At 41.5% G+C, this 23,299-nt stretch overlaps 1 protein-coding gene across 10 annotated transcripts in view; it reads right to left on the bottom strand.

The window, feature by feature from the left end:
- RBMS3 (RNA binding motif single stranded interacting protein 3) overlaps window positions 1-23,299 on the bottom strand; it is an 819,111-nt gene that overhangs the window by 136,337 nt on the left and 659,475 nt on the right. For all 10 annotated transcript variants that reach the window (XM_005695513.3, XM_005695514.3, XM_018067046.1 and 7 more), the window contains one exon: window positions 4,746-4,792. In XM_005695513.3, coding sequence (XP_005695570.1) covers window positions 4,746-4,792 — 47 coding nt within the window. The remainder of the gene's footprint in view (window positions 1-4,745; window positions 4,793-23,299) is intronic.

Here is a 23,299-nt window from a genome sequence, read left to right as displayed (position 1 = left end):
AGGTTGCATTTAAAGATAATCAGATTAGGGTGTTACAGGGGAACAGAGCAGCTTGATACCAGGAAGGGGGCTGGTTTACCTAATGCCACTTTGCTGGAGTCAAGCAGATGCCATCAGCAACATTTTCTATTTCTGATTTGGCATTCATAGTACTAAGTTAAACAGCCTGTAAAGAAAAATAAGACATGGAACCTGCCTTCAGATTTAATAGTCCATCAGAGAAATAAATATGATGTCAATAGCTATGTGATAAAAAAGATGGTCACTGTATCATGTACACGTGTGTGCTAAGTCGTTTCAATTGTGTCCAGCTCTTTGCAACCCTGTGGACGGTAGCCTGCCATGCTCCTCTGTCCAGGGGATTCTCCTGGCAAGAATATTGGTGTGGACCGCCATGCCTTCCTCCAGGAGATCATTGCAACCCAGGGATCTAACCCGTGTCTCGTTATTTGTCCCATATTGGCAGGCGGGTTCTTTACCACCTTTGACACCTGGGAAGCCCTTGCTGCATCACAGTCACAGGAAGTGCAATGTAACAATCTTGTCAGCATTGACAGTGGCCGCACCGCGCCACAGGAGGTCCTTTAATCCTTACAATATCTTATGAAAACTTATTCTTACTGTCATGTCCACTTCACAGAGGGGGAAACTAAAGCACAGATAACTTGCCTACATGTGGAAAACAACAGAATTTGAATGCACGCCTGGGCAGGCTGGCTCTGGAGTCTGCACTTCTAACCACTGCTTACACTGTTTCTCTTATGACTAATTGTGTAATTAGCTCTGCCTGGTATGATTTAATGGTGTTCTCTAAATGAGAGAAATAAAAGAAAAGGAAAGGAAGAAATATCACCATTCTCTGCAGGCAGAGAGAACTCCATAAGCAACAAGACTCACGGGTTAATATAACATGAGATGTTCTGAGAATCAAAAAAGGTCCAATTCAGTTGCAGGAGCCAAATCATGAAATTCTTCGGGTGCCATTCTGGAAAGTTTGAGTTGTTCTGCATTTAATAAAGTCCATGTAATACTTTAAGCCAGGCAGATAGATGATTGTTTATTACTTTTTGCTTTAAAAAAATATTCAGAAAGCAATGTGAAAATGGTTTGGTACTCAATTATATCAGAGGCAGATAAAAGCTTAGTACAGGTAGGGAATGGTGATTGAATGAACTTGATCAGTGGCAGGGAGACAGCTGGTTTGAAGATGTAGTTCAAAGAGAGATAGAAGAAGTCTTAATGACCAATTTCATCATTAGGAATGCTATAGGAGAGAAGGCCCAGAGAGCTGGAATTATGACTTAAATGGCTTTAGAGTAGACTTTTCAAAAACTGTCAGAAGTAATTTGAGGCTTTTCATTTATTTGGTTTGTATTATGAAGGACTGATGAAGACAAGGCCCTCAGCTGGGGGTCAGGACACCCAGGAGCAGCAGCCAGTGCAAGGAGACACACAGGTGGTGGTTCCCTGTGTCTAGTTATAAACTTGAAGTATGAATTCGGGAGTCCTCAGTTCCTAAAAGCAGGAGGAGTGGGTGAGAAACAGTATGAGAAAGGGCTAAACCCTGAGAAAGATTAGTAAAAGTGGGCAGAAGGGGAATTCATAGACACCAGGGGAGCAGAGCAAGGGGAGGGCAAGGAGGATCAGCAGAGGATATGTGTGTGTACACTGTGCTAAGTCACTCAGTCATGTCTGACTCTTTGCAACCCTATGCCTGTACCTCTTCTTGCGAGCCTCCAGGCAAGCACACTGGAGTGGGTTGCCATGCCCTCCTCCAGGGGATCTTCCTGACCCAGGGATCGAACCCACGTCTCTTACATCTCCTGCATTGGCAAGTGGGTACTTCACCACTAGCACCACACAGGAAGCCCAGCAAAGGATAGAGTCATGAAATCCAAGAAAGAAGCAGCTTTCAAGAAGATGTAAGTGGTAACAACAACAGCAACATCAAAGTCAAATGAGGCAAGATCTCAAACAGCACAAGAAATAAGAAAGTGTCCATTACAACGGACAAATTTAGGGATCCCTGGAGACAGCGGCAGGGAAAATTCCAGCCAAGTCTGAGACCAAAATTCACACTGTAGTAGGCTTAATTAGAGGCAGCATGCTGGCGCTTCATTTGCGTCCGACTCTGTGAATGTGGACGGTAGCCCACCGGGCTCCTCTGTCCATAGTATTCTCTTCCGAGTCTCCAGGAAAAAACACTGGAGTGGGTTGCCACGCCCTCCTCCAGGGGATCCTCCTGACCCAGAGATCAAACCCACGTCTCTGCGGCTCCCGTACTGCAGGTAGATTCTTTACTGCTGAGCCACTGGGGAAGTCCAATTAGAGACAACACAGGAAGACCATGTGTAAAGAATACTAGAACTGTCTACCAGTAAAGAAAAAGCAAAAATAGTGTGGTCACTACAAGTTATGGGCACAAAAAGATTGTTTTGTTTTTTGACTGCACCACACAGAATGCAGGATCTTTGTTCCCTGACCAGGGATTGAGCCTCTACCCCCTGCATTGGAAGCATGGAGTCTTATCCACTGCACCACCAGGGAAGTTTTCTGCCCTCTTTATAGGTGGGAGAGACTTGACTTTTATGGGGTGAAAGGAATATTCAGTGGACAAGGCAACATTGAAGACAGGGACTGCTGGGTAATACAAAGTTCTTTATCAGATGACAGTACGTAAAATCAAGAAGATGGTATCCTGAGCATCTTAACTGCAATTTGCTTCCTGAGGGAAATGTTCATTGTTGTTACAGTCTAAGTGGGCAGTGGGAGAGGATGAAGCACTTTTGCAACTGTTGAAATAGCCAAAGGATACAATGTTCTGCTGTTAATATAAAGTACACAGAGACAGACATCACAGAGAGGATGCTGGACGGTGGACATATATACCTGCAGTTGACCCCTGTACAGTGTAGATGGTGACCTGGGAGGGAGACATAGTCCCCGGGGACCAGGCAGTCCTCACGGTGTCTAACAGGGCACCACCAAAGTTCAGACCGTGGCTGCTCAGATTACAGGTTGAAACCCCAATTTTTTCTCTTCAGGTTTGTCATGAGCCACAATGAAAGTCTGGACACTTAGGTCTTTGGGGAAAGATTCAGATTTTAAACTGTGCATTGGAAAGATGACTGACTAAAGCAGAGCAGAAACTCATTCCAGCCCAGGCCTAGGGCACTGGGGCATCTCTAATAATTGACCTCGAACCTTGGGCAGGAAGATCTTTATAATAAGCAGATGTATGGATATATAGTACAGACAGGTAGATGGATTCCCATATTCATACACACATATGCATGTATGCAAACACAAACACTTGCTGACTTTAGCTAATGAACGTGTATATTAATTCAATTATTTCTGTTTTCCAGTCGCATATACATTTCTAATTGTAATTACAACTATTTTTACAATTGTTAGACTCCAAGAACAGGTACTATTAAATTGCAAATACAAATTACTTGGTGCATAGTATGTGTTCAATAAATGTCATGCCCTTACACTACACGCCTGTCACTCTCTCTGAGCATATAATACCATATTCTGTGTCTTTTGAATTAACTATGTTATCTTCTCAGCTATACAGTATAACTCTAGAGGGCTTTATTCTCTCTATCTTTATTTCTTGTTTTTACTTTCTGACCACCATGTTTAGGATGCCTTGTTGGAAATAAGAGAAGGCTTACTGGATAAATGGAGAGATATCATTACTTTTTGCCCCTAGAGAAGTTTTAATCAACATGAGACGAAGGAATAGATCTCTGCCCTAGACTATCTCATGTGTGTTGCCTCTTTCATGGAAGGTAGATCATGAGTTTCTTGAGCCCCTGTTTTACACAGAGGCACTGTTTTTTCAAAGCCTATAGAGCATAGTACTGTGCTTGGAAGACTTACTGGATGTTCACTGAGTGACTGAATGAATGACCCTCTAAGCTGACCAAACCAAAAATGGAGTTACATTCCTTCTATCCGCTGGGCTGATCTTAAATGAGACCTTCACTCTGACTAGCTCTTTAGAGGCTGAAAGACAGAAAACTGAAAGCCATGGAGAAATCTAAGATAAAAGCCTGAAAATAAGAATAATAATTATTCTTCAGTTTGTTGGTTCATTGCAGGATGGCCAAGGTAAAGGGACGAAATTGGAAAGTCAGAAGAAAGTTTCAACCAAAGATTATTCCAAATGACAGAATTTCAAAGATGCTGGATTATGTAGCTTAAGTCTGATTCTTTTCAGAGGAAAAGTTCAGGCTATATATTAATTGTTCTCCGTAAGAGTCTGCAAACTTCCAAATGCTTATTAAAACTGAGTATGAAAATACAATCACCATGTTACTAACTTGATTCTGTGTGTTACCCTTCCTCTGAGAGCCAGAGGCAAGCATAGAAGCTTTATTAATGTTGAAATGAGCCTGGACACAGGCTACGATTACTACCTAGCAGAAGTGACACTCTAACCCTAGAGAAACAGACTCTTCTCCCAGACCAGTCTGCACTCCTCCCTTCATATCACTCTTTCTAAGGTGAGAGAGGGGCAGAAAGATGGCATACGGACAAAAGCTTTATAAGCATGCGTGATGCCACTGAAATCAGAGTCACTCACAGGAAGAAAAGAAATTCACTGATGAGAAAGGTTTGATTGACATTTTGGTTTAGAACAAAAAGAAAGATTTGAACATTTTTCTCCAGTACTGATTTCAGGGTTCAGAGATACCTTAGCAATTAAAACATAGAAAAAGTGATCTACTTACCCATTCTGTATTGCAGCTGTGGGGTCATAGGTCAGGGCCATGCCAGCCTGTATAATGGGGGGAAGAAGGGAGAAAATGGATCTTAATGTTTTTATGGTAATATCCAAAGCATTCAGCACACACACAGATTTTATCTTTACATTCTGTGATTTAAGTCTACTTATTCCTATATATTTATCCCCCGCTTACTGTCAAAACTAGCATTTTTACTACCTGAACACCAGAATCCAACATTGAGTTAGGGAATCTCTATTATATAACCAGACAAACCAAAGAAGAATGCATTTTGGATGGTCTCCATTTCTACTTCATATGCCATGCACTGTCTAATCTGGTATCCTTATAATTTCTCATTCTTTTCAAGAACATCTATTGTATATCTCCAAGCATGGGAAAAAAAAGGTAAGAATGGATCGCGGGGTAAGAATTAAAATTAATGCTACTTAAAATGAGTTCGACCTTTTAGAAGAAAGTGTTAAGAAATATTTATTTTAAAATAGATTGTGTGCCTCAGGGTAGGCAGGCAGTGAATCACAGGGTGCTGTACAACACGTTGCTGGTACCTGTCCCACCCAGAGTGTAGAAAGGGAAGGTCATTTGCATGTGATGAAAACCCTTGGCCTTGTGGCTAACAAGGAGGTAGTTTTTGTTTTGTTTCCAAGGTAACACCACCACTGAAAAACTACATTTTTGTAACTGACCGTCATCACAGATAGGAATATACATATGATGATCGTGATGGTCGCTGACTGACATCTACATTTCCCCTTCACGCACACCATCACATCTCATCACCACAAGTGAAGTGAAAGTCACTCAGTTGTGTCTGATTCTTTGCGACCCCAAGGACTATACTATCCATGGAATTCTCCAGGCCAGGATACTTGGGTGGGTAGCCTTTCCCTTCTCCACAAGGACTCTATGAATAGGCAGAAGAAATATTTTCTCCATTTGATGGATGTAGACATGGAATCCTGGAGGGGTCAAGCGACTTGTTCAAGGTCACAGGTTTGGAGGCAGAATCAGATTCCAACCCAACTCTTCTGCTGGGCGTGCCCTTCCACAGCCCTGCTGTGACACTGCCTAGGATTTTGCAGGAGCCCCAAGGATCATCTCTCTGTGGCCATGTGGACCCACCACTCTGTCTTCCAGGACTGTCAGCCTAGTTATTGCTTGTGGGCAGAGACAGATAGGATGAAACTGAAGGCTGACTAGGCTGTCTATGCTGGACATTTTTTGTTTTTTTTTCCTTTTTGGGAAGTAAGTTAGTCCAAGATCGATCACCTGGCTTGATGAAAGTGGAAGTGTAAGTCGCTCAGTCATGTCTGATAGTCCATGGAATTCTCCAGGCCACAATTCTGGAGTGGGTAGCCGTTCCCTTCCCCGGCAGATCTTCCTGACCCAGGAATTAAACCAGGGCCTCCTGCATTGCAGGTGGATTCTTTACCAGCTGAGCTACCAGGGAAGCTGGCTTGATAATGCACTATTGTTATATAAGACGTAACCATTGGGTGAGATGGAGTGTTGGGTAAACAGGACCTCCTGTTCATTTCTTTCACAATTTCCTGTGAACATGTAATTGTTTCAAAATAATAAGTAAGAAAAAAGTAAACTAGCCTTGAAGACTTTTGTAGAGGACTAAGAAAACCATAAAAACTTAAAAGAAAGAAAGAGCTTTTGTGTTTGAGTTTCTTTTCCAGTGCGGTTGAAGGTGGTTTTCCTGTTCAGCTCATTGAATTCCTAAGATTTAACACATAACTGAAATGAAAATTCTCAGGCTTTATAAGATAGAGCCTGAAGTCCAGGATGGCCTGTTACATTGAGCTTAGATGCATTGTTTTCCCTGAATAATAATTTAAAACTTATTATTAAGATTGGTATGAGGAACAAAAATGTAGAAATATCTATAAATGGAACTGGCAGAGAGGAAGCAGACATAATTGAAATGAAGTTTGCAAACAAAGCTGAGGCAGAGAGGCACTGGGAACACAGGCTTACTGATAACTCTGGCTAAAGAAATACAATCTGACAGTGTGACAAGCTGAGGCCCAGGAAATGAGGCGAGAATAAAAGAGCAGATATGAAGACAGATTTCTCCCACCTTGGGAGAGGCAAAGATACTGAGGTCAAAGCATGTAGATCCTAAGTCAAAATTCTCCATGGTGGATGGGCCTCCACCATGTGATGGGTGGGAGGCTGGTCTGATGCTGAAGAGCCCCCCGGCAGCGACCTGTCCAGGCTAGACTCCATGGTTCTGGGTCCTTGAGATGATCCGTCTCAGATGAGATTTCCAGCTTAGAAACCCTAAGCTTCTCTCCTGTAACTTATCCAGGATGTCAGACAAAAGACAGAATGAAAGAAAAAAAAAAAAAAAGCAGGCTGTGTACTCAGTAAAGATAGTGTTAGTCAATAGGAGCTTTAGATGATCATTGTATTTTCAGACCAAATTGTTTAAATCCCAGGAAACTTGTAGGTGGCCAAACGTATTTACTCCTTTTCCTTGAAATGTGGTGCTCAAAGACCAACGCTCCCCAGCCTTTCTTGACTTGTAAATTGTCATCAATGGCCTCTTTTTATGCCATGTATATTTGTTTTGACAATGTTAAGTAAGGATTTTTTTTGTCTCTCACAGTTGACTTGAATTCTTCATGGATTATAGTTAACCAGCCAGGTCTAGCAAAGAATATGGTAATTATCACAAAATTCTATTCCTTTGTTGGACAGTATTTGATAATCAGAAAGTTTACATTGGCCTTTTCCTCCATCTTAAATCCCCATTCATCTTTTAGAAGATGGAAAGAATTAAATAGAAAGCCCTATGATTCAGTGGAAAGGATACATGTCTTAGCTCTGTTGCTTTCTGGCACTGGGACATTGGGCAAGTTATTTCATTTACTTGCGCCTCAGTTTCCTTAACTGATATACGGGATGGCAACACCTATGTCATACGATTGTTGTAAAATGTGAAAGGTATTACATTTGTGAAGTGCCTTGCACAGTGCCTAGGCACAAGACACACGTGTAAATATGATTCTGATACAAAGCAACACACGGCAAGCATCCCGTGAGAGTATGGATAACGTGTAGAGGGGGCAGGCCAGGGTGCTCCAGGAAGACACCTGGAGGAAGCAGAGTTGAGTGGAACCTTGAAGATGGTTAGGATTTCCATAGATGGAGATAAGAGGTGGAGGCCAGCTCAGGCAGAAGAGTTATCACAGAAAACTTCTTGTGAATAAAAAGGGCAAGGTGGATAGTCCACTTGGAGTAGAACATTGGTGAGAACAGTCAAAATAACATTTGGAAGGAAAGGAGGAAGGTCTTGATTGCTTGGCTCCTATTGGGTAATCACTGATCATTTTGTAGGTAGAAAAATGATACAAGGAGGGCCTGGGAGACGTCCCTGGTGGTCCCGTGGGGAAGAGTCCACCTTGCCATGCAGGGGGCTGCTCAGGCCCTGCTTTGGGAAACTAAGACCTCACGTGCTGTGGAGCAAAAAGCCCTCAAGCCCCAACTACTAAGCCTGCTTGATACAGTGAAGATTTCACATACTATGGACAACTAATCCCTGATGTCGCCAAATAAGTAAATAAATATTGCTTAAAATGAGAGACTGGACAACAAGAAATAGCATGAAACCCCCCAAAACAGAGGAAAAATCCCGAGTGATGGGTGACTAGGGTAGACCCTGGGGGACAGGGAGATAGAGAGAAACTAAGGCACGGATGAACTCAAGCTTCATCTGCTTCATAATTTTGTCTGGGGCCAGTCCTGCCTCTGAGGATCTTTGGCAAGAGGACACCACCAGAGATCAGCATTTGGAACACTGGGTTACAGAGCAAGACATGGGTTAAACAAAGGGGTGTTTGAGCATAACCACTGGCTGACTGTCACAGCACAATAGCTAACACGGGCTGCACCTGGTTTTCATTTCATGTGTAACATATTGTTGAGTTATAATTCTAACATGGTCTTAATGCAGAATTTGCATTCTATTTCCTTTGTTCCTTTGCACAAGGTAAAAAAGAAAATCGGTTTTGCTGCTCTGTCTAGCCACCTTTATACTGAACTAGAACCATGAAATTGTCCTTATGTAATTACCAAATTTTATGGCATGTTTACAAACTCCAGAGTCACAAAAAAGGTAAAATAACTTGGAACAAAACGAAAATGTCACACCACGTAAGTAGAAAAGTGATGTTTAATTCTGTCGTTCTCTTTTGAAAAGGATTTTTATTAAATTCACAGATATTTTCCATATTTTAAGTTCACATTATTTGTGGATTAAAGCATTTATGATTTACTTCAGAAAGAAAGGGAGTTTTTTTTTTTTTTGGGGGGGGAGTAATTTTCCAGTAGCAGCTGAGTTTTGGCTTAGTATTTCAGTCATAATAGGGTTATTTCTAGACTTTCCAGACAGAGTCTGTAATAACTAAATAGAAACTTTAAAATGAAGTTTACAGGAGTCAGTTAGATGTCAATGAAAAAAAAAAAAATGTTGCGTGCCATATCAGTAAACAAAGATGTTGCAACCGTCAAGCCATCACATTACAGCTGTCCTGGTGACTCCTGTGGGAACTCAGGATGAAACCAGATGCTCATCATCAAATCATCAGCCACTGTGGCCACCCGCAAATGTACACCTTGAGGAGACTCGGGATAAGAAAGCACAGGATGCTGGCCATAGACAGCTGAGGTGCATATCAAAGGGGTGATTTCAATGAGCGCTGGAGTTTTCATCTTCCCATATAGAGGAAGGGGGCTTCCACAGTGGCTCAGCAGTAAAGAATCTGCCTGCAATGTAGGAGACGTAGGAGACACTGGTTCGATTCCTGGGTCAGAAAGATCCCCTGGAGGAGGGTATGGCAACCCACTCCAGTATTCTTGCTGGGAAAACTCCCATGGACAGAAGAGCCTGGTGGGCCACAGTCTATGGGGTCACAAAGAGTTGGACACAACTGAAGCATGGCAGGGCGTGCCACATACAGAGGAAAGCACTAAATTCCTTACGTTGAGCTACCTTGTTTTCCTTAATTAAAAGTAATCTTTGGATGTTCTGACTACCTGATCTTTGTTGCAAAAATCTGTATATCCTGGCTCCTCTTTGGAAGCAGTCTCTTAGAATGATCTGAGATGCTGTGTCCCAGGCTTAAGTCCTCAGTTTTGTCCAATGAATAGCACATAATTTTCAACTTTCAGGTTCTACATCTTGTTTGGTCAACATAGGATACCAACATTATTTCCAATAAATATAGTGGATACATTGAGACATGTCAGTTTGACTTCAGTTCAGTTCAGTCGCTCAGTTGTGTCCGACTCTTTGCAACCCCATGAACTGCAGCACGCCAGGCCTTCCTGTCCATCACCAACTCCCGGAGTTCACTCAGACTCACGTCCATCAAGTCAGTGATGCCATCCAGCCATCTCATCCTTGGTTGTCCCCTTCTCCTCCTGCCCCCAATCCCTCCCAGCATCGAGTCTTTTCCAATGAGTCAACTCTTCGCATGAGGTGGCCAAAGTACTGGAGCTTCAGCTTCAGCATCATTCCTTCCAAAGAAATCCCATGGCTAATCTCCTTCAGAATGGACTGGTTGGATCTCCTTGCAGTCCAAGGGACTGTCAAGAGTCTTCTCCAACACCACAGTTCAAAAGCATCAATTCTTCGGCACTCAGCCTTCTTCACAGTCCAACTCTCACATCCATACATGACCACGGGAAAAACCATAGCCTCGACTAGACGGACCTTAGTCAGCAAAGTAATGTCTCTGCTTTTTGACTTAGGAGTTAGATATTTGATGTTCATCATTTTAAATGAAGAGGTAATAATTATGGAAATACTGCTTAAAATGTACTCACTAGGGAAATACTAGGGAAGTAACTGGATTAGTTACAAATGAATAATTACAAAAATCTCCAATCTTCTAAGATCAGATTTAAGGCAACCTTTAATAAATAGGTAGTAAATGTCATCATACATTTTAGTTACTATTGTGTACTGAATTAGCACAAGATAATTTCAGGAAGCCAATGAAGAAAAGGGTAACTTGGTTTTCTGGGTATCATTTTTAGAGTTTAATTCTCACAACTAATTTAAATCCTATTTGCAACTGTTAGCTGGTTATCATAAGAATTGAATAAACGAAATAAAACAACTTAAAATTTATATTCATTGCTTAGTTGCTAAGTCGTGTCCGACTCTTGCAACCCCATAGACTTCAGTCCACCAGGTTCCTCTGTCCACTGAATTTCCCAGGCAAGAATACTGGAGTTGGTTGCCATTCCCTTCTCTAGGGGATCTTCCCAACCAGGGATCGAACCCTGGTTTCCCACATTGCAGGGAGATTCTTTACTCTGTGAGTCACCAGGGAAGTCCCTCTAAAGAGAAGATGAGGAATAAACGAGATGGGAGACAGGTAAATGTCCAAACCTACAGATGGGAGCCAATACTGCATGGTCCTGGATGGGACAGAAATCCTAGAAACTATCCCGTGAAAGAGGCCAACCAACCTGTGAACTGGCTCACAATACACTCTCTACTCTTCATAACTCCTGGGCCCTCAAAGCACTGTGAGCCTCTCCCCCAATTTCCTTCTGATCACTCATAGCGCTTTTTCCTTCTTTGGTGTTACTCATCCCATTTGCCTTTGATACGTCAGTGCTCAGGACTAGGGCTTCCCTCCTTCTCTCTCCTTCTGATCCCAACTACTGTTTATCAGTGAAGCCCAAAATCTTGGTCTCAAAATCAAGTATCTAAACTGAGTTCCAGACAATCATTGCCAAGATTGATTAGTAAGTATATGTATCGTCAGTATCTTCTAAAGTTATCATTTCTTATTTGGGTGTTTACTACTATCCTTTTATAAAAAATATTCTCTTCAGCCTCTGCTTCCACCTTCCTTTCAATCCACCAGCCATAACACTGTGCTGTGAAATTTGTTCTTACAACGGGCAGATCCAACCAGCATGGTGCCACCTAAGAGATAACTCACGGATTACAGAGCCCAACTCAGATGGACACTCACCCTGTTCTGTGGTGTGACCTCTGGGCCTTTGTGGAAACTCTGTGTAGCACTGAGGGAATATGGGCTTTCCCTTCTCGAGCCTCAGACTAAATGTCATGGTCTCTGAAAGCCATTTGCCTCCATGAGGCATTAACCCCTGCCTTTGCTCCGCCCCCATGATGCAGGACGGGAGTGAACGTGACCACACGTGCCGTTCCTGTGCCTCTCCTGAATGGGCTCCTGGCTGATTCCATCGTGGTATCTCCTCTTCCCAGGCCAGTTATTGGAACATAACAGACTCATCAGATGTTTGTTCAATGAATTAGTAAATGAATACATGCCTTGAAAATTTTGAATTTGGACTTCAGTTAAACTTGTATTTGGGTCTTGCTCTCCCACACCACATGCAGGATCTTGTCTCCACACCAGGGATCGAACCTGTGCCTGCTGCAGCAGAAGAGCAGACCTCCACCCACTAGAATGCCAGGGAAGTCCCAAACGTGGATCTGAAAATGGAACTGGGGTATTCTGAATTTTTATTTTACTAGTAAGATTTCCTTAAAAAAAAATTCAAGTGAGCTCAATCAAACTTCTAAAGACAGTATCTCAGCCCTTGATTGATTAGCAGCAATAGGAAGAAGAAAAGTGATTATTGGGGTCACTGAGAGAGCTTCCTGATGCAACAGGGTAGCTAGTGCACTTGAACCATAATATCAGCGGGAACCCAAGAGGGACCTGAGGCCCTTCCTTATCCAGGAAGCAGAGAATAGGAGACTGTTGAAAGTCATCTTGAAATCTCCAGAGGTGTGTCAGGAATCAATTAAACGAAATCCAGGAGACGTATCACTTACAAGAAAAAAAAAAAAAAAAAAAAATATATATATATACAGAGAATAGAGAAAATCTGCCTCCTTGTGTTCAAAAAAGGACCATCATGGGGCGTTATGCTGCTGCTTATGCACTTTGCCATCACAATATTTCTTCTTTCCAGCTTTTGCTATAACATTCGCATCAGACAGAGATGTTGTCCCCTATCCAGCAATAGACAAGGACAAGATAAAAAAGAGGCAGACAGAATAAAGACTGGAAGGCTGCAAAAATCTATGACTGCACGCACACAAAAAGCATTGTTGAAAGGGAAGCAGGATAAAAGTTATCAGCATTATGTGCGTGGGTGCACCCTAAGTCACTTCTGTCATTTCTGACTCTTTGCAACCCCATGGACTATAGCCTGCCAGACTCCCCAGTCCATGGGGTTCTCCAGGCAAGACTACTGGAGCGGGTGGCCATGTCCTCCTCCAGGGGATCTTCCTGACCCAGGGATCGAACCTGCGTCTCTACGGTCTCCTGCACTGGCGAGCAGATTCTTTACCCCCAGCCCCACCTGCACAGCATCAGGTAGCTAAAGGTCTCAAAGTCTGGGGAAATCTAGTCTGAGTTTGTCATTAAAAACAAATTTAAATGGAGCCTTGATTGATAATTATAAAAGAGATGAGAGAACATTGCCATATTTTATGTAAGTGCTTCTGTTTTCATCTCCGTCTAAATGACTGATCTTCGTAGATTTCAGGACATAGTTTTGCTTTACTTTTTAACATCTGTGAAATCGAGGCTAACAGGATACTTGATGGCATTCAAGAGTTATGGCAAGTTTCTCCTCTTTTTCAGTGGTATTTAAAATAGTATTTTGTCTTTAATTGATTGTTGTTTTAGAGTCAGTGTTGCAGCGTACATACTATTAAACCCCACACAGGCAAATCAGGTAAAAAGTATAAGATGTTGAGGTTGCTTCCAGGGCGAGCCCGTGCAGCTAGACAGGTGGAAGTCTCGGGTATCTAGCTAGATGATCTGTATCCTTCCAGATCCCAGATATGGCTTGATGTCACATGGAAGTTGTAAGCTTCAGCTTACATATTGATAGGGGACTTCCCTGGTGGTCCAGTGGTTAAGAATCTGCCTGCCAAAGCATCGGGCATGAGTTTGATCCCTGGTCTGGGAAGATTCCACATGCTGCAGGCCCACGTTTCACAACTACTGAGTCCACAGACCCTAAAACCCATGTCTGCAACAAGAGAAGCCGCAGCAATTAGAAGCCCATGAACTGCAATTACAGTAGATCCTGGTCTCCACACTAGACAAAGCCTGCACAACAATGAAGGCCAGCACAGCCAAAAGTTAAATAAATTAAAAAAAATATTGATGGGAACCACTCTGCATCTTGTGACCAGTGAGCTGCCAAGACAGTGCCAACCATTCAAGAAGTCCCCCAGTTGACTGGTACCCCACATAGCTGCCCTTATCCACGGGGACTGCATCAAGGGTCCACAGGAGACATGGTGATCAACCATCAGCCTTTCTCCTTGTAAATGCTTGATGTAATCTTCTCAGCCTTGAGCCCCTCCTAATTCCCCCACTCCTCCTCCCCAAGAATACAAGTGAGTTTTTCTAGCTTCTTGCTTGGGAGTAGAGAGAAGGCAGAGGACTAGAGTTCGTCATCAATCATATTTTATCCAAACTTATACTATCATAGGAATTTACAAGGTTTGCCTTTTACCTTTGGTGATCATAGGTTAGTAAATATTAGACCTGGCAGCTTTAAAATAAGGACACTTAACTAAGAAAACTTTCACACTGAGTGACTGAGAATTCAAGTTCGTGTGCCAATGGGAAGAAATCTTTTGCAGTTAGAAGGGCCATTCACCTTGAGTCTGCTCTCCAAATTGCAGGCAAAACACATGAAATGCAAAAAAAAAAAAAAAAAAACCACTACATCTGGTGGGCTGGTTATCACACTTAACTCCAAGCGCTGTCATGTCTCCTAACAGACAATTTCTCTTTTTAAGATCATATATGTAAAAATTCTCCTTACTTCAAAGTTAAATGGACTATTTGCAGAACCTAGGTATGTTGACAGATACATCTTAACTATTCCCCCAAGGTCTCATTAAAGAAAAGAATTGGACAAGTAACTGTCGTGCACTGTGATATAGCCAATGGAAACAATAGTGAATTATATAGCTGATGTTTCTACTTTCATAGAATACAGCTGAATATAACCTGAATTTTACATGAGATTATGACAAAGTTTTTCAAATAATTCTTTAGATATACTATTTCATAGGTAATTGTACTTCAGTTTCTCTTCAACATATTACTTCTAATAGCTCAACGGGGCAGGACTTTAATTCAATATCTCTGAAACAAATTTTCTGATGTTCAGTATTGCAAAATAAAATGGCGGTCAATATGGCTTGAAAGCTAACAGAAATGGTGAACTCCCAGGCCTGTTGTCAGGTTCTTCTTATACTTAACACATCATTGACCAGGGAATTTTTAAAGAAAGCAACACCTGTGGCCAATGATGTTATGTAAGCAAATACTGAAACATCTCTGCCCAATAACATTCAGGTAACAAAAGGTGTACTAATACGCCTCTGATCAATAGTGAGTTAATATGAAGGACTGGAATAGTTTCTAAGCAGGATGCACTGGTCATAAAGGATCTGACTAAAGGCCGGGGGGCACATATGTGAGTTCTGCCTTGTCTTCCTCACTGCTAGGAAAGTCTCCAGGCATGTGCTTTACAGTAACATTGGTGATGCCTACTGACAACCAAATGCTTTCAAGAAACTCAACAAAATGTTCTGTAGTGAGGGCTCCCTATGAATGGTGGCTAGAAGGATTGCCTCTTTTCTCCAGATTTTATGGAGCATGTTTGCTGTTACTTCCACAGAAATCTATGTGCCCTTCAGCATCAACACTGGCCATATGAATGTGACTGAATTTGGTTCCTACAGAATAACATGCCCTTCTTATCATATGCAAATAGGTGAGTAGATAATAATGATACAAACGATAGTAGAAATAATTCGATGTATCAGATTTTTCTTGCTAGGGAAGATAGCAAGAATGTGAGTCTCTACACTGGGTCAAATGTTTAAGGATCTTTATCAAATAATTCCAAGTCTACTAGTCACTCATAGACTCAATAAATTAATGAACATAGGATTGGAACTTTCCCCAAATTCCTTAGAAAGTTTTATACATATTTGTTGAGTAGAGTAAGAACTGCTGCTGCTGCTGCTGCTAAGTCGCTTCAGTTGTGTCCGACTCGGTGCTACCCCATAGACGGCAGCCCACCAGGCTGCGCCGTCCCTGGGATTCTCCAGGCAAGAACACTGGAGTGGATTGCCATTTCCTTCTCCAATGCATGAAAGTGAAAAGTGAAAGTGAAGTTGCTCAGCCGTGTCCAACTCTTAGCAACCCCATGGACTGCAGCCTACCAGGCTCCTCCATTCATGGGATTTTTCCAGGCAAGAGTACTGGAGTGGGCTGCCATTGCCTTCTCCAGAGTAAGAACTAATGTCTTTAAATCCATAAAAATTGATGATAGACTGTAACACAGCTCTTCAAATAAAGACAGTAGACTCATACACTGGTAGCAGTTAATTTTCCCATCCAAGCAAATTGCTTTTTACATGAATGCGAGAGACAAAAACTTAACCAGGAGACTGGATCCCATTTAACAACAGTGAACATAAAACAAGATAGAATGGAATCTTGTTATTTGAAGTAATTATATTCTATGAAGTCACCATGAACACTGAATTAGTGAAACTGAGTCTGAGTCACTGCTCTTAGAGGAAATACAGGGTCAGGTCTGGTCACAATATTTTCACCAACTCATCAATAAAAAATCTTGTTTTACATCTGTCCAAAGACACCATACTTAATATATATTGTTTATTCATTAACATTGAGCTCATGGGTAACAGCACTCTAAGTAATGTGTCAATGAAGCCTACCTTCATTTTTCCGTATTTTCTCCATAAGTCATGTGATGGATTCTTTCACTTAGAAACACCAGACAGCACTTCAAAACTACAATTTAGGGCCGCTTTAAAAATGGAAAACACCAATAAAAAGCATGAACAAGCAAAAATGTAGCCCTAGCATAGAGAGAATGTACCTCAACTTAATAAAGGACGTATACGACAAACTTACAGCTAATATCATGCTCAGTGGTGAAAAGCTGAAAGCACCTCCTCTAAGATCAGGAACGAGACAAGGATGTCCACTCTCACCACTTTTATTCAACATAGTTTTGAAAGTCCTAGCTATGGCAACCAGAGAAAAAAAGAAGTAGAGGGAATCCAAACTGAAAAAGAAGTTAAACTGTCACTGTTTGCAGATGACATAATACTATACACAGGAGATCCTAAAGACACTGCCAGAAAACTATTAGAGCTCATCATTTGGTTTGATAAAGTTGCAGGTTAGAAAATTAATACACAGAAATCTGTTGCACTTCTATACACTAACAATGAAAGATCAGAAAAAGAAATTCAAGGAAAAATTCTGCTTACCATCATATCAACAACAATAAAATACCTCTGAATAAACCTACGAAAGGAGACAAACACTTGTACTGTGAAAACTGTAAGACACTGGTGAAAGAAATCAAAGAAGACAGAAACAGGTGAAAAGATAGACCATGTTCATGGATTGGAGGAATCAATATCGTCAAAATGACTATACTACCCAATGCAAAGTACAGATTCAACACAATCTCTGCTTCTGCTGCTGCTGCTAAGTCGCTTCAGTTATGTTCGACTCTGTGCAACCCCATAGACGGCAGCCCACCAGCCTCCCCCTACTAATAGCATGCTTTTTCACAGAACTAAAACATAAATCTTAACATTTGTATGGAGACACAAGAACCCCCAAATAGCCAAAACAATCTTGAGAAAGAAAGGCAGAGCTGGAGGAATCAGGCTCCTTGACTTCAGACTATACTACAAAGCTATAGACATCAAAAGAGTATTGTACTTGAACAAAAATTGAAATCAGATCAATGAAGTAGGATAGAAACCCAGAAATAAATCCATGCACCTATCATCAATTAAATTATGAAAAACCAGGAAAGATTACACAATGTTGGGAAGACTGTCTCTTCAACAAATGGTGCTGGGAATACTGGACAACTCCATGTAAAAAATGAAATTAGACCATTCTTTACACCATATACAAAAATAAGCTCAAAATGGTTTAAAGGCCTAAACGAGATTGAACACTATAAAAATCTTAGAGGAAAACAAAGGTAGAACACTCTCTGACAAAAATTGCAGTAATATCTTTTTTGACCCATTTTCCAGAATAATGGAAACAAAAATAAATGGGAGCATTGAAACATGTATATTGCTGCTGCTGCTGCTGCTAAGTCACTTCAGTCGTGGCCGACTCTGTGCGACCCCATAGACAGCAGCCCACCAGGCTCCCTAGTCCCTGGGATTCTCCAGGCAAGAACACTGGAGTAGGTTGCCATTTTCTTCTCCAATTCATCAAAGTCAAAAGTGAAAGTGAAGTCACTCAGTCGTGTCCGACTCCTAGCAACCCCATGGACTGCAGCCTTTCAGGCTCCTCCACCCGTGGGATTTGCCAGGCAAGAGTCCTGGAGTGGGTTGCCATTGCCTTCTCCGAACATGTATATTACTGTATGTGAAATAGATCACCAGTCCAAGTTCAATGCATGAAACAGGGCATTCAAAGATGGTGCACTGGGACAACCCTGAGGGATGGGGTGGGGAGGGAGGTGGGAAGGGGATTCAGGATGGGGAACACAAGTACACCCATGGCTGATTCATGTCACTGTATGGCAAAAACCACTACAACATTGTAATGTAAATAGCCTCCAATTAAAATAAATAAATACAAAAGCTTTTGCAGTGCAAAATAAACAATAAATAAAACAAAAAGACAACCAACAGATTGAGAGAAAATATTTGCCAATAATATGACAGACAGACATTAGTCTCCAAAATTCACAAACAGTTCATGATGCTCAATAGCATCGAAACAAACAACCCACTCAAAAAATGGGGAGAAGACCCGAATAAACATTTCTCCATAGAAGACACACCAATGGGAAAGAGACACATGAAAAGGTCAACATTTCTAATTATTAGAAAAATGCACATCAAAACTACAGTGAGATATGACTTCACACCAGTCAAAATGGCTATCATCAAAAAGCCCCCAAACAATAAACGCTAGAGAGGGTGTGGGGAGAAGGAAGCCCTTCTACATTGCTGGTGGGAATGTCAATTGGTACAGCCACTATGGAAAACAGTATGAAGTTTCCCTAAAAAACCAAAAATAGAGCTAGTATATGACCCTGCAATCTCACTTCTGAGTATAGATCAGGAGAAAAGCATGATCTGAAAGGATACATGTACCCCAATGTCCACTGCAGCACTGTCAACATTAGCCAAGGCGGAGAAGCAACCTAACTGTCCATTGGCAGAGGAAGGGATAAAGAAGATATGGTACATATACACAGTGGAATGTTACTCAGTCATTAAAAAGAATGAAATAATGCCACTGGCAGCAACATGGATGGACTGAGAGGTTACCATACCAAGTGGAGCAAGTCAGAGAAGGAGAAACATCATATGCCATCCCTTACACGTGGAATCTAAAAAATATATTCAAATGAACTTACTAAACAGAGACAGACTCACAGACTTAGAGAACAAACTTACGATTTTGGGGGGAAGGAGGAGGGAGGGAAGGGATAGTCAGGGAGTTTCGAATGAATATATACACACTGCTATATTTAAAATGGATAACCAACAAGGACCCACTGTATAGCATACGGAACTCCATTCAATGTTATTTGCTAGCCTGGATGGGAGGGGAGTTTGGGGGAGAATGGATACATGTGTATGTATGGCTGAGACCTTTTGCTGTCCACCTGAAACTATCACAACATTGTTAATTGGCTATACCCCAATACAAACTTAAAAGTTAAAAAAAATGTAGCCCTAGATAAGGACACTATTTAATAGTATGAGAACTGAAACAAGAAGGCAAAGTGTCACGTGTTCAGCCTCCGCTGGGAGCGCGTTTTGGTGACTCAGACGTTTTGTTGTTCTGCATATATTCAAATGACTAAGAAAGGGGGCTTCCCTGGTGGTTCAGTTACTTAGACTCAGTGCTCCCAGTACAGGCAGTCTGGGTTTGATCCCTTTTCAGGGATTGAGATCCCACGTGCTGCAGCGAAAAGTTCAAATGTCACAGTTCAAGATTTCTGCATGCTGCAATGAAGATCAATGATCATACATGCAGTGGCTGAGACCCAGTGCAGTCAAACAGATAAAATAAATATTAAAAAAAATGATCATGAAAGCACTGGAATACTGATGTTGGGTAGCAAATAAATTTAAGTAAATGGGATAAATATACACATTTGGAGCCCACAAATTGTATCTTTCTCCGTTGTTTCATGAGTCTGAGTGTTTCACTAAACAAAAAGAAATTTTGTAAGTTAATACCACTACTTATAAGGACTCTAAAAATTCCTTACACAGAAGAATTTGGTAACCTCACCCTTGAAATAGATTAGGGTATAGAAACCTAAAGATTATTTACATTTAGCACTATGAAGCCTGTAGAATATGCAAGAAAATTCCTGCTTCCTAATTCTTTGTTTTTTCAAATTAAATATTTATGTATTTGGCTGTACTGGGTCTTAGCCGTGACATATGGGATCTAGTTCTCAGGGATCAAACCTGGGCCCCCTGCACTGGGAGCTTGACGGTTTAGCCACTAGACCACCAGGGAAGTCCCCTAATTCTTTGTTAAGTCCAGAAAGTCGCCAACTGTGGTATCAGAATGCTTCTTCTTTTGAAGATAATAGTTTTGAAAGATACTAGAAAGTACTTGAGCATGCACTCTTCATAACCACAGAGGTGGCATAAACACATTCATAACTGCCATTATTTGGCAGAATAGGTCGGTTAGTAATTTATCCTCTTTCCCTTTAAAAACACCAACCATATAATCCATCAGTTCTCAGTAGCTCAGTCTCCCCTTGGTATCTAGCAAGGGTTCATGCTTTTCTTTTTACTTCTGCATTTTTCTTTCATCTTCTCCATCCAAGTCCCCTCCCCTTGCCAGCTGCTGCCTTTTTGGATTACATGAACTTCAAGAGAAAATTGGCTAGAAATTTGAAAACCAGGTAACACTTCAGAGCTAAATAATTTGTGAATGCAAATGATTGTGAATATGATCTTATGAAACATTAACAATATTGGTCAAAGTAAAATTAATTTCTACTTGTTTCATGATATATTTTTAAGTCAAAAATTCAGCTGGAAAGTGATATGAACAGTAGATTTTCTTTCAAACATGTTACATCATTAACAATAATAACATTTGGAAAATAAAGAGATGTAGCAGAAAACTGGAAATGAAGGACTGACACAGTCAAGTCATGTGAAATGCATAGTGAGGCTGGCTTTCAGGTTAAACAGCCCTGAGTTGTGTGTGTGATGGTAGTATGGTAGCTGTAATAGTAGCTAATACTTGAGTAAGTACATGTTGCCAGACACTGTGCCCACTACTGTACCTTCAACACCTCATTTAATCCTCCCATTCACCAAGGGTGTGCTGTCAACCAATCTCTTTCTATTGATGAGGGAACAGAGATGTCACTCAGCTTGAGAGGGCCAGAGCTTGGCCCTTTAGTCACCCAAGTAGTAAGCCCGGTAAATTATGATCAAAAGCAAACAATTCTGAGCATATCACAGATGTTGACGCACATGATTCCTTAAAATTTGGGAAGAATTGTTATTTTAAATGGGTACGTTACAGAAGGACTGAAAATTTGTTAAATAACACGCCAAAGCTTCAGTTACTTGTCTTAACTTTATTCCCTCTGAGCCACCCAGCACCCAAGGACATGATGCATCCACTAGACAGGTGATGGGGTAGAGCTTTCCAACTTTTGGGAGAAATGGGGGATTTCAATGCATACAAATCAATTGCTCAGCTACTTACCCTGAAAGATAATCAGTCAATAAAATGAACAGTTAATGGTTAGTAACAAGACAAATGTGAGTGGATACTCTAGTGACTACTGTTTTTGTTGTGTTTTTTTGTTTGTTTGTTTTTGTTGTTATTTGGCTTTGCTTTTCTTAACCTGTTTATAAGTATGAAGCCAGTTACAGTGAGTGATTTTATTTCTGAAACACTAAATGATGTTCGATTCTACTTTGAATCTCCTGCTTTACGATTTTAGGGTCCCAGAGAGTAGGGAATATGTCTGTATGTCTCCATCATGTCTGTAGTATCCAGTCTTGGATACTTTGGCTTCAACTCCACGTTACCAGCTACATTAGGCCCTAACAAGAGAGTCAGCCTGTCCTTTGAAGCCAGGAACGGACGTCTCTTCTCCAGCTACGAAAAGTCCTAGATGGCAGCCTCTCCCAATAGTAGACTGTTGCATCTACACTGAAAATCTGTTGTTTAGGGTAGCAATCTTCAAGAATTGTCTTTGCGAGAGACAGCTTCTTTTTTCTTTTTAAACTAGCATCATGAACGAGACTATGCTTACTTCAGACTTTTCTTCTGCGGCTTCCTCACCTCTCTCAGTCTTCCTAGAATGGAGGAGAGTTAGGGCCTGGCTCTTGGATTAGGTGTTGGCCTAAGGGAATGATGTGTCTGGCTTGGTCTTCTATCCAGACCACTAAAACTTTCTGCGTGTGAGCAATAAGACAGTTTGCTTTCTGTGTTTCATCATCCATGTGTTCACTGAAGTAGCGCTATAATTTCCTTTAAGAATTTTTCCTTTGTGGTCACTACTTGGCTAACTGTTTGGCACAAGAGGTCTAACTTTCCACCTATCTGGGCTTTAAATATGCCTTCCTCATTAAGCTTAATTTTTTTTCCAGCTTTTGATTTAAAGTGAGGGACATGGGATGCCTGAACATGTAGAGGCCATTAATTGGCCTAATTTCAGTGTTGCTGTGTCTAAGGGAACAGCGAGGCCCCGGGAGAGGACAGACAGGGGAACGGCTGGTCAGTGGAGCAGCGTGAACACACATACTTATGGATTGAGTTCACTGTCTTATGTGGGCACAGTTCAAGGCGCCCCAAAACAACCGCAGTAATCATATCAAAGATCACTGATCACCTATCTGTGATGGTGGTCCTTTCGGTCCAGTAGTTAAGAGTCTGCCTGCCAATGGAGGGGACAGGGATTCAACCCTTGGTCCAGGAAGATCCCACATGCTACAGGTCAACTGAGACTGCACGCCACCACTCCTGAGCCCACCCTCTGGAGCCTGTGCTCTGCACCAAGAGCAGCCACCACAAGAAGCCCACGCACTGCAACTAGAGAAAGCCCGTGTGCAGCAGCAAAGACCCAGCACAGCCACAGATGAATAAAATGAAGTCACTTCTAGAAAATGCTAAGACCGCTTGAGCCCTTGGAAAGAGAAGGCTCACAGTCCCACCCCTGACCCTTCTGCTCCAGCTCTGGGTGTCACTCGAGAGGTTAGTTAATAACTTTCAAATATTTCAGTGTTTTTCACTTATGCAAAAATAGGTCTACCAGTATGTACCTATATTTCAAAACCTGGCTAATTTACATTAATTAACATGTATGATGGGTTCAGTGTTAGCATTTCATCAAACTATGCTAAAATAACCGTTGCCAAAATGCCACCCAGAATGAAACAGCTTTATATCATGAATGAAAAGTTTAATTAGCCT

This window comes from Capra hircus, chromosome 22 (assembly GCF_001704415.2).
Source record: "Capra hircus breed San Clemente chromosome 22, ASM170441v1, whole genome shotgun sequence".
Lineage (NCBI taxonomy): Eukaryota > Metazoa > Chordata > Mammalia > Artiodactyla > Bovidae > Capra > Capra hircus.
Note: the sequence above shows the minus strand (reverse complement) of the source record. Positions and strands in the feature narration are given on the sequence as shown.